General features: G+C 48.7%; 1 protein-coding gene across 1 annotated transcript; it reads right to left on the bottom strand.

Annotated features, from left to right (window-relative positions):
• Positions 1-656: 656 nt before the first annotated feature.
• Positions 657-12,485, bottom strand: LOC142768285 (uncharacterized). Its single transcript, XM_075870243.1, has 4 exons — positions 12,049-12,485; positions 5,254-5,260; positions 1,235-1,486; positions 657-1,193 (listed from the first exon to the last, which is right to left on the bottom strand). Exons 1-4 carry the CDS (start codon positions 12,483-12,485, stop codon positions 657-659), a joined length of 1,233 nt encoding a protein of 410 aa, XP_075726358.1.
• Between the last annotated feature and the right edge of the window lie 389 nt (positions 12,486-12,874).

Below are 12,874 nucleotides of genomic sequence, written 5' to 3'. Positions count from 1 at the left end.
TCATTGAATTTTCCCTTCGTCTTACATCCGATAAACCAGTGCACGTCCCTCAGTACCCTATACCATTTGCCTTGCAAGAAAAGGTCGAAAACGAAGTGCTAGAGATGCTAAAGTTGGGTATCATTGAGAAGTGTAAGTCGCCGTACCACGCACCGATCGTAGTGGTGAAGAAACCTGACAACACGATTCGGCTTTGCATACATTTCAGGAAACTAAACAAGATACTCATCCCAGATTGCGAGCCAACAACACGCATTGATGTCCTACTTGCACTTGTTGGTCGAAAGCGGATTTTTTCCAAATTTAACTTTACGAAAGGATATTGGCAAGTACCAATGTCTACATAGAGCCGTGAGAAAACGGCTTTTCCAGCATGTCTGATCTCTCCCACTTTTTTTACATGCCTTTCGGTATTAAGACGGCACCGGCCGTATTTTCGCGCCTGATGAGACATGTACTTGGTGGTGTCGAAAACGTTCATCATTACTTCGACGATGGTGGCATTGCTACCGACACAAGGCAAGAACACATCGACACCCTCTGAAAAGTGTTTGACCGAATCAAACACGCCAATCTTGAAAGCAAGCAACACGAGACATATTGTGAAAACTGGACCTTTCACACTGGACCTTTCACTTAGGCCCCCAGCTGTGAGATCAAGCGCACAGTTTCAGGGTCTTTCGTGAAAGCGGTTTTATTTCGAACAATTTGGCGACGTCATGTTTGTCTGTCGCTTTCAGCGCGGAGTTGGTAAATATTGGGCGGAAGAACTTTGTCAGCAACAATTTGAGCAAATTCTCCTGGTGCCCTGGCTTCGAACACATCAAAGATTTGTGGTCACGGAGGATTTCAGCAGCATTGTTCACAGCCTCCTTTAGAGGGTGATGCATACGCCTTCTTGTCGCTAGAAGAGCTTCGACGAACTTCTGTAGTGCGTAGAAAGCATCTAGAAGTTGTGCGGACGGATAAAGAAGTCCACCGTGGTCTTGGTGTTTAATGAGCGAGTCCGATGGGGTCGAGGCGCTTGGCTTTGTTAAGAGCGCGAAGCACTCCTCACATTCGATGTTTTCTCGTACGGCTCTTGCGAGGTAGCCACCGATCTTAGCCAATGCGGCCACATCTGGAGTGGGAAGCAGAGAATTATCTCGGTTTAGCCGGTCTATGAGCTCTCTACGTGCATCTGCAGGAAATTTCTCGCTGGTTTGCACCCTTGTGTTGTTGGGTGTTGTGTTGCACCCTTGTGTTTCTGTTGCGGCAGCGTTGACAAGCGATTACTCTCTTCTGCTGCCATTACGTTGCTATTACTCGACGCTGATGCGACACTGGTCTTGAGGGTTTTCTCAATGCCTGTGAGCACGGCACGGACGTCCCTTTGATCATTTGATCCTACTGATTTCCTCATCCAGCCAAAGAACAACTCGAAAGGGTCCAATGACATTTTCCTCGTCAAAACGAAGTGAAAAGACATCTCTTCAAGAAGATATTGCTACATGCATGTATATTGATATTCTAGAGGGTGACGCGCGTGTGTGCCTGACGAGGAAGAGAAAGAGTTGTCTCCGCTCGATCGCTGGTGAACCGGGCATGCCATTACCGCTGGTTTTGAATATATCTAATCCCCAGCCTCGTCGTTACGGTGTCTTTTCTTTTTTGTAACATATTTGGTGGAGGTGGAACGTTCCCCGTCTTCACCACGAAGCTTCGCAGTGGCCGCACCATTCAGTCTGCGGCCATGGCTACCAATGACAACAGCCTAGCAGCATCCCCATCTGTAGCTCCAGCCACTACATACCTGACGATGCCCACCCCCCGTGATTCCGGTACATTCTCCACAGAACCTGGGCTCGACGTCGACTACTGGCTCCGTATGTACGAGCGTGTTAGCCACACACCGATGGGACCCTACCAAGATGCTCGCCAACGTAATATTTTACTTTGACGGCACTCCAAGGGGCTGATTCAACGCCCATGAGACCGAGCTCACTAGCTGGGATACCTTCAAGGAGCACCAACGCGACATCTTTGGGGACCCGTCCGGTCGCCAAATGGAAGCGCGAAAAGAACTCGCCACTCGTGTGCAGTCGTCAACAGAGTCGTATGTCTCGTACATTTAGGATGTGCTCGCGTTGTGCCGAAAAGTCGACGAGCAAATGACAGAGAGTGACAAGGTAGGCCACATACTTAAGGGCATCGCGGACGACGCCTTCGATTTGCTCGTCTACACTAACGTCACGAACGTAGATATGATTATCAAAGAATGCCGACGCTTCGAAATGGCCAAAAGCCGCCGTGTTCTGCCTCAATTTACGCGGCTACCAAACACGGCTGTTAAATCCACTTGCACCGATCTCGGTGCCACACCACCCATGCAGGACAGCGTGACACGCATAGTTCGACAGGAGCTTGAGGCGTCAAGTCCAGCAACATTTCCTCCACATCCGCTCGACCATGGCGCCGCACAAACGCCTCGGCCAGTCTCCGTTATTCAAGCCGTCGTGAGGCAGGAAATTGCAAAGCTTGGTTTTCCTGTGGCCTGATCTGTCTCCCGACCCGTCTCCAGACCAATGACAACAAATGCACCACGCCATGACTTACACTTTATTCCGCGATCCCACAATCCGGCGGAATGGAGAACTGCAGACGACAAGCCGATCTGCTTCCGCTGCCACCAAGTTGACCGTAAGTCCCGCTACTGCCACAGTACTTGGACGGCCTCAAACTGGAGCCAATTTACCTCTAATCGACCATACGAGGACTCCCGTCGGTATTCGCCCAGTCATGTGTACCCTTTTTCCGACATCACCAACAGCCTCTCCACTGCTCGTTCGCCGTCACCTCAACGCCGCCGTTCCCCATCGCCCCAACTACGCCGCTCAACTATGGATCCTCTCGGACGGAAAACTAGATCATGCAGCTCTGGGAGGTAGTGCTGCATCGCTTGCGAATGATCCAAATTCTCCATTGACTCTCCCCACTGATATGAATTTGATTGAGGTGTATGTGGACGGTATTTCTTTGACGGCGTTAGTCGATACCGGAGCTCAAGTGTCCATAATGAGTGCTCATCTGTGTCGCCTGCTCAAAAAAGTCCTCACGCCTGCAGCAACTAAAGCCCTCCGTGTCGCTGATGGTGGAACTGTGGCCATCACTGGAATGTGTACCACTCGTGTTAGTATTTCCGGCCACCATGTTACCGTTTTATTTACGGTGCTTGAAAATCGCCCCCACGACCTAATCTTCGGCATGGACTTCCTATCGACGCATTCTGCCCTCATCGATTGTGCCGCTGGTACTCTCTGCCTAGAACTTCCTCTTCTCCCGGATTCTCACCCTGAAGTCCCAAACAGCTTGTGCAACACTGACTTTTTCCGGATACCACCTAAAGCTCTCACATTCATCGAAATGGCAACACCCTCTCCCGTGCTTGACGGTGATTATATCGTGACGCCGATTACTGATGTTCTCCTGGGGTGTGTCATTACTGTCCCGCACTCTATCGTAAGCATGGCCTCTAACCGAACATATTTATCTGTTATCAATTTCGGTTTCATAAAACAAGTGCTACCCCAAGGAATTTTGGTCACCACACTAAGGCCCTTAATTGACTACCACGTCACCTGTTATACGGCAGACGTATGTCCCGAGCACCCACATCACTCGCAGGATGCCACGTGCCTCGCTGCGACCTTACGCTCCATGATCGCCCCGGACCTAACCTGAGAAGTCAACCGCGCTGTACCGCCTTATGGCTTCATACCGCGACATATTCGACATCGACCACCGTCCACTCGGCCAGACTTCACTCGTCAAGCACCGCATTAGCACAGGTGATTCTCATCCCATTCATCGGCTACCATACCGGGTGTCTGCCACCGATCGTAAAATAATTCAACAAGAAGTCACCAAGATGTTAGCCAAAGGAATTATTGAACCCTCTTCGAGCCCTTTGGCGTCTCCCGTTGTGCTCGTTAAAAAGAAAGATGGCACGTGGCGCTTATGCGTGGATTAACGTCATCTGAATAGAATCACGAAAAAGGACGTTTACCCTTTACCCCACATCGATGACGCTCTCGATTGTCTCCACGGCGCCCGATACTTTTCCACAATAGACCTACGTTCCAGCTACTGGCAGATTGCTGTCGACGAAAAAGACCAAGAGGAGACTGCATATGTAACTCCAGACGGCCTATAACAGTTCAAGGTTATGCCATTTGGGATATGCAACGCCCCAGCCACGTTCGAGCGCATGATGGACTCTCTGCTACAAGGGTTCAAATGGTCAACATGTCCTTGTTATTGTGACGATGTCGTTGTATATTCCCCAACATTTGAGACCCACCTTCAGCGTTTGTTAGCTGTTCTCGACATATTCCGCACTGCAGGCCTCCAATTGAACTCGTCGAAGTGGCGCTTCGGACGCCGGCAAATTAAAGTGTTGGGCCACCTTGTCGACGCCTCTGGTGTGCAGCCGGACCCCGAGAAAATTCTTGCAGTCACCAGTTTTCCTGTACCCCAGTCAGCCAAAGACGTCCGGAGTTTTGTAGGACTTTGCTCCTATTTTAGAAGGTTTGTGAAACATTTCGCAACCATCGCTCGACCCCTCACATAGCTTCTAAAGAAAGACGTCACACTTACGTGGGGTACCGACCAAGCTGCTGCTTTTTCTCACCTAATCACGCTATTGACGACTCCATCCATATTGGCTCACTTTGACCTATTCGCTCTGATGGAAGTTCGAACCGATGCTAGTGGTCACGGAATCGGAGCCATGTTAGCCCAGCGCCAACGGGGACACGACCGAGTTGTCGCCTACGCTAGCCGCCTCCTCGCAGCTGCTGAGCGCAACTATTCCATCACGGAGCGTGAATGTCTTGCTCTTGTTTGGGCAGTCTCGAAGTTCCGCCCATATTTATATGGCACTAATTTTTCTGTGATAACTGACCATCGTGCGCACTGATCTCCACTAGGGTTGCTGGATGGCGCTTCGCCGCTGTCGCTGCCTGGCGCGCGCACGGCCACCGGAAGTTCAATGGCTCGTCCCGGAAGTTGAGCGTCTGCTACGCTTCTCAACCGCTGATCAGCGTTCCCATTGACGCATTTTGCATTTTGTTCTCACTTAATTGCATTTTGGTGATACACATGGCGTTAAGATCACAACTTATGCTATACCGAAACATGCGACGTTAATATGAAGCAGTTTATAATTGCGAAGGAGAACAAAAATGTCACTTAGGTATCGGTTCGAGAGGAGACGACGCAGCTCGAACGGGATTTATGCTGGCGAGTGGACTTTATGATTCGTGTTAGGATGCACGTCTTACAATAAATTAACAGTCATGAAGGGGATTGTATTAGTCGAAAACAATAAATCAACAGCCGTGAAAGGCCTTGGATTATCGGAAAATCAACTAGCTAAGCGAGTTCGATAACAACGCGGAGGAAGCTGCCTGAAACAATAACCGATTTGATGTTTGCTACGTGCCGGCCAAAAAAAAAAAATCCTGAATTGGCTGTGCGCAGCTTGCTCCTGTTTTACCTTTGAAGGTTAGTACATCGGAACCCTTTACAATATGAATTCAAGCATATATGTGTAACCAGCAGGTCAAAGTAAATTCTTTTAAAACGCGCTTTCTCATCATTGCCTGACAAAAAGTATCGCCCTTTCTCTTGAAGGAAAATTTCTAGCTTATGAACACATTTATTGCTAGTTTTCAGGGACGCCCACCCATTGCGCACACGCAGTGCCTAATGCAAACTGGTCTATCCAGATTTAGATTTGCCTAGTGGTTACGGCTTCAATTAGACATTTTAGTGTAACCCTTAAAGAATGATAAAGGAGGACGCGTGGAACTGCTTCATTCGAATTGAGAGGCCTGCAATTGTACGAAAAACTCATTTACTCAGAACGTTTGTGCACGTGTCCTTGTTACTGACAATGCAGTGCCTGGAGATGGTTGGCAATAGTGCATGCAGGTTAATATTTAAGTATGCTTGCTGCCTCGCCATTGAAAACAAAACAGGCATACATGTACAAAGATGGATTTCACGTGTTTATTGTACTCGAAGCACTTAAGAACTGCCACGTCACGTCACTTCACTGGTGACTGAAAATAATCAACTCTGCAAGTCGCTTGAAGCACTTAAGAAATGCCACGTCACATCACTTCACTGGTGACTGAAAATAATCAACTTTGCAAGTCGCTTGCGGATGTTTGGTCCTGTTATCTTTGCAGTAGCTTGCTTCGCGGCATGGTGCATCCTGATCTTCACGTAGCAGCCGATGACACATTTAACAAGACGCACAAAGTGGTTGGAGTCAACTGCTGATTCGAACATATGGCCATGCAGTTCCGGATAGAGCTTGTTCGTGCTCAGCACTCCCGAAAGTTCTGCCATAACCTTGGCTGTCACAGTGTCAGCTGCATTCTTTTTGGGAAGGCCTCCGTCGTGAACCTTCTCCTGCAATCGAACAGCTTTTTTAGTCAGCTGACAGATGTACGTTGTCGATGACGACGGCTTGGAAAGACCTCCACGGTTTTTTCTGTTCAGGAGTGCCGAACCACATGTCTCGGCAATGGTGGCCGAGTAGCATACTGCGCAAGGTATTTTACGTTTGACCATTCGGCAAACGAACCCTGCGATGTAACCAACGACGTTTCCAAGGTACGGAGACAGTGCAGGGAGATCCTCAACTATGACATCCCGCTCGCTCTCGTCGGGTAGGTCTATGCCTTGCATGAGGTCTTGTGTGCCGCTTCGCTTTGCTGTGGCCATGTCGAGCTCATCGTTGGAGCAAAACTGACTGCTCACGTACAGTATGCGCGTATTGTCAAGAGACTCACAGTTCCCTCGCCCACCCTTCACCTGGTTGTGTGTGACAAGTCGCTTGTATGCCGCCACAAATTGTGAGACTGTGGGATTGTTATTCCAGCCCCCTTTAGAACGCACAGCGGCAAAGAACAGTTCAATATGGTCTTGTGAAAGCTTGTAAGTAAGAAAGTAATGGAGTGGAGCATTGTCCGAGAGGAGGAGCGCGGATGCCAGACCGATGACACTTTCAATGGTCACCAGAAATCCTAGAAATGGAGTTCTTTTGGGCGTCCTGAAAATGGGAACACCTGATCCGTCAGTCAGCCCCCTAATGTACTCCTTGGCTTCTTCGAAGAAGTTCATCCAGGTTCCCTTGTTGCTAGGTCGGAGCGGCGCTTTGAAACCATTGGCCACTGGGTTGCGTGAATTGAGGAAATCAAACAGTTTATCGAACATTCGAATAAATTTCACAGTTCCTTCTGAATTTTTGAACTGTGGGAGTTGCAAGTCTTCACGACAAAAATCTATGGCGTCAGCCACACTAGTGCTTAAAGTCTGGACAGCAAGGTTGACTTTCATCTTCTGTTTCTGCCACTGAATGTGTGCAGCACGTAGTTTTGTTGCTGCATGCAAGCCTTCTTTTTCTTGAAGTTCTTGTAGCTGGACAATGTAGTCCCAGCTCACCGATGCGCCTGATGCGTCCCTGAGGCACCCAAGAGCAGAAAGAGCATTTCTAACTAACTTGACCATGTGACATGCGTCTAAAAGGCAGTACACCTTTTCTTGTGTTACAGGGTGAAGGAATGATGTTGACATCGCTGATGCATCTTCAACGGAAGCCCCCAGGTCTTTGAACATTGTAAAGTTACAACGGAGACCATCACATGTCAATGATGTCACGTGCACTCCTGTCTCATGCAACTTTGTCAGACAGAGCTTCACAATGTTCGCACGCTCTTTTCCTGAAAGACCATTGATCAAAAAATAGCCACACGGTACCTTCCAGTGGGAGTCCAGAGATACGAGCATGAAAACAAGGGCTTCAGACGCAACTGCGTTACTGTCATCGTCCACTTCATTGCCAATATCCACGTAGCCTCGAAATTTTTTGCCGTCACATTCAAGGTGCTTTCTAATGGCCATTTCATCAACAACAAGGTTGCAGAGAAGCTGTTTGTTGTTCTTCTTAGCCTCATTGGCTTTTGCTCGGATGGCGTTGATTGCTTCGCTTGTGAATCCAGGTTCTCCGTTAATGGAGCTATACCATTTAGTTATAGTCGATGGATGTGGCAAGGAACATTGAAATGTTTCTCTGACATAGTTATATGCCTTTGTCGAGTAAAACTGTAGCGTGAGTGCAAATGCACGCAGTGCAGGAGAATATTTGTCTCGGCTTAACTTAACAGACGACTTGTCGCCTTCACTGGATGTTTGCTTGAGCAACTGTTTCGTAACTTCCAAGGGGATCCCCATGAAGCACCTTTCAAGCATTGCCGAGGCATCTTCTGAAATGAGCTGCTTGTGCTTGAGGTCATCAATTATTTCATTAAATGAGCTGACCTTCCTTCTTAACCGACGTTCTCGTTCAAGGCTGAGCTTCAGCTTTCTTTTCACTGTCGCCGCTGAATCTGTGCAAGCATCCAGTTTCCTCTTCAGTGTTTTTGGCGTGTCAAGGACTGCATAGCTGTGCTCGGCGACCTGAAAACAAAACAGTGAAAGTTAAAGCTGTTGAAAAAGACACCTTTCACAAAAACCACTCATCATATGAAAGTCTTTGTAAAGCAGGCATCTGTTCGTAGCTTACGTGATTTAACGCAGAAAATAAGCAACCAGGTGCACAGGGGAGTTTAGAAATTAACTTTGTCCCCTTCATTTACCGGTGCACTCGAGAAATGCCACATCAGACAGGAATTTCAATATTTTCCCTGGATTAGAAAAACTGGTGCTGCAGCCATGAATAAAACCAATGTTCTGCTATGACTACAGAACATACCAGGACTACTAACTTGATTCAAATTGGATGCTATCCTAGTGTGCGTAATGTATACAAAGTTATCGTGTTGGTTACCACGAGATTACAAGAAAGTGGCCTGACTAACATCGGACTAGTTACATTCAACCGAGGACGGACCAAGTAGCTGCACTCGGGCAGCGTAGTACAAAAAAGGCAACTTGCATGGGCTGAGTTCTCTTGCACCGTGGTTGGAGTGTTGTCATTTGGCTGTTCCACTGGGGTCACATCCACAATGGCAGTTCTCTGCTTAGGCGGCTTTCTCTCAGCAGTCCTCTGAAACAGCCGTGTTTCATTCACAGTTATGCTAATTTATTACTGCGAGTGCAAAATGCTGTAAGTAAAAAAATATGCTGGCGTCAAGCATATTATAGCAGTCTAGCAGTTTCTGAATTATAACACTAGCATCTTAGACAGCTATCATAGCACCACTGAGATATATAACGCAGATAGGAGCATTTCAGAAATTGAAAGAAAAAATTGGGCACTTAAAATTCAAGACCTCGCGCTTTGTAACGTAATGGACATGTTTTTCCAATTCCGTTTCATTGCTTACAGTACATGGTTTTCAGAGTAAGTGTGCCAAACAATTTCTCAACCACAGCTTCTCACAGCTACATGTAGATTTTGTTGTGCTCCGAGCTAATTTGTAGGGCGTCATTTTTAAAGTGACTCAGCAGATGAACTACGAAAGAAGGTAGCGCCCATTCAGGTGATTTCAGTGTCTAATAAACGTAGCATCAACTAGTTATACGAAGGCTAAACGAGAGAACTGCGATGGCCGAACAGTATGCTTTTTTTTCCGGGCCGCTATACCAAAATGCCGAGATGTCGTACTATACCTTTTCCAGGTGCTTCGGGAAAGAAAACAAGGTGGGCACGGCGTCAGGCTGTAGCCGAGTTCGTGCGCCCGTTCTGTCAAAACAGTTGTCAGTAAAGTGGTCACTGCAGAGTCTGCTACCTGGGGATGGAGTCCATTTGTCCCTTCTTAAGTTTACCACCCAACGCCGATATAAATCCGGCTTAGAGCGTGGGAACCTGCGTAACAAGAGCCACAGCTTAACAACGACACTGATATCACGTTTGCGTTTCGCTGCGTATCACGCACGTCGCGCAGAATATTGTAATACTTACAAGTGGAACGTCTTCCCAGACGACTTCTCTGGTCTGCTGGTGCAGTTGACGGCGCAACAAGCAGGCATATTTAGCGGAATGCGCGCGAAACCAGCCCATACGTAGCACGCGCTATGCTGGAACGGCGGCCATTTGTCCGACTTCCGGGACAAGCGCTCGAACTTCCGGCGGCCGCGCGCCGGAGAGCTCGAAGCGCCACCCAGCAACCCTAGTGGAGATCAGTGATCGTGCGCTATGTTGGCTTACGTCACTGAAGGATCCTACTGGTCGGCTCGGGCGCTGGACTCTGCGGCTCCAAGAGTATACCTTTACGGTGACGTACAAGTCCGGACGCCTACATCAGGACGCAGACTGCCTGTCGCGCTACCCGGTCGATGAGTCGAGCACTATGCATGACGCCGACACCGAGCCTTGCGTCTTTTCCTTTCCGCAAATGACATTCATTGGGGACAAACAGCGCTATGATGCGTCCTTGCGTGCTATCATTGAGCGCCTCAAATCACCATCTTCCAGTCAGTCCGATCGCTCATTCGTGCTCCACGATGGTGTATTTTACCACCAAAGTTTTGAGCCGGATGGACAGGCTCTGCTGCTTGTCATTCCGAACACCTTCGCTCGGAAGTTCTACATGAACTTCATCACCTTCCGACTGCTGGTGACCTTGGTGTGTCACGCACTTACGACCGAATACGCCGACGCTTCTACTGGCCAGGGCTTGCACGCTCAGCGGCTTGTGAGAAATGTCAGTGCCACAAAATGCCATCGACACTTCCCGCCGGACGCCTTCAACTACTTGATATTCCGTCAGAACCGTTTTTCCGCGTTGGCTTGGACCTACTTGGCCCTTTCCCCTTGTCTTCCTCGGGTAACAAGTGGATAGCCGTGGTCACCGACTACGCCACGCGTTATGCCATCACACGAGCTCTCCCAACAAGCTGCGCCACAGATGTCGCTGACTTCCTCCTCAAGGACGTGATTTTGCAACACGGAGCCCTACGGCAGCTGCTTAAAGACCGTGGCCGCACCTTTTTGTCGAAGGTAATAGCCGACATCTTGCATTCCTGTAAAATGAGACACAAGCTGACTACGTCATACCACCCGCAAGCTAATGGACTCACGGAGCGTCTAAATCGAACTCTTACAGACATGCTCGCTGAGTATGTTTCTACCAACCACACCGACTGGGATCTTGCGTTGCCGTACGTCACATTTGCCTACAATTCTTCGCGCCATGACACTGCCGGTTACTCTCCATTTTTTCTGCTGTTTGGCCGAGAACCAACATTGCCTCTAGACACCGTCATACCATCCCCTGGAGTACCGACCAGTGAATATGCCATGGACGCTATCACTCGGGCCGCTCACGCACGCGAAATCACCCGTACTCGCCTTCTGACCTCTCAAGAGAAACAACGGTGCTTGTATGACCAACGACACCGCGACGTACACTTTCCGCCCGGTTCTTTGGTACTGCTCTGGTCTCCGACTCGTCAAGTTGGCTTGTCAGAAAAACTGCTTACTCGCTACAGAGGCCCATACCGAGTCCTTCGTGTGGTTACTCCTGTAACATATGAAATTGGTCCTGCCACCCCGTTGCCTTCATGTGCCCAACAGGCTACCGATATTGTACATGTTGCGCGGTTGAAGCGCTACAACTCTCCTAGTGACGTTGACATCTAAATGCGCCGCCGGGGGTTATGCTACATGCAGGTATATTGATGTTCTAGAGGGCGACGCGCGTGTGTGCCTGACGAGGAAGACGAAGAGTTGTCTCCGCTCGATCGCGGAGACAACTCTTCATCTTCCTCTCCGCTCGTTCGCTCCCCCAACCCTCCCCCCCCCCTTTTTTTCGTTGTAAGCAATAATGCAGTTATCGTCCATATGAGACTATATGTTCTCTTGGCCAATCCCCCAGAGTGGGTACGAGCCATGGATTAGAGGATACAAACAAACAAACAAACAAACAAACAAACAAACAAGCAAGCTCGATCGCTGGTGAACCGGGCACGCCATTACCGCTGGTTTTGAATATATCTAATCCCTAACCTCGTCGTTACGGTGTCTCTTCTTTTCCGTAACAATATCCAATGCACTCAACGTTCGAACGAGTTGTGATCACAAGACCCTCGTAAGTCTCTTTGGTTAGGAAGTTCTTTGCCAGGCACTGACTTTTGAGATCGGCCAGGTAGTCGAGGAAGCTTGTCTCCAGCCAGATTAGCCGTTCATCGCCTGCAGATTCAAACTGCTTGCAGTCTGCATTCTTCTTATGTATATGTTGGGTACTGTTACTCACGTTCATGAGCACGAACCAGCGGTGCACGGTGTCCATAAATTGCACCGTCGCTTCGACACCCGCGAAGCTTGCGTCGCACGTGTGGCCCGCCTGTTCTTGCAAGAACTTCAGTGCAGCTGTCACGGGAGGAGAAAACACTTGCACTGCTCTCTGCACGTTCATTTTTTCCATATTCGTAGGGAATACGTGCTTTCTCGTCAAAAATTGTACTGGCTTTACAAGGCTGCCTTGCTGCATTTTGTAGAGACTCTTGAAATGGTTCGATGATATTTCGCCGTCTTTTCCGATGTCACAGGACAAAAACTGTTATCGCACGTTTTTGATCAGGTGGCACTGATCGAATGCAAGAAAGAGTTTTCGATTTGGTTTTCCAGGGTGGTCAGTGCAATGCTTGAGGCTTCCGTTGCACAGAAGTTGCATAGTCAAAACATTGATTTTGTGGTTGTCTGTGACAATGCGCATGATGATAAGTCCTATTTCTTCAACTCCCTTCAGAACGTGTCTCATGAGCATGTGCAGCTCACGACCTGTGCAGTTTCTCGCGAAAAAGTACGCCAGGGGTATTTTGAACGAAACTGTAAGGCCGTTAAGGACGAAACACAAGAGTGAGTTGGCCAGCACAGGCT

Source organism: Rhipicephalus microplus, chromosome 8 (assembly GCF_043290135.1).
Source record: "Rhipicephalus microplus isolate Deutch F79 chromosome 8, USDA_Rmic, whole genome shotgun sequence".
Classification (NCBI taxonomy): domain Eukaryota; kingdom Metazoa; phylum Arthropoda; class Arachnida; order Ixodida; family Ixodidae; genus Rhipicephalus; species Rhipicephalus microplus.
This window is presented reverse-complemented; position numbering and strand designations above follow the sequence as displayed.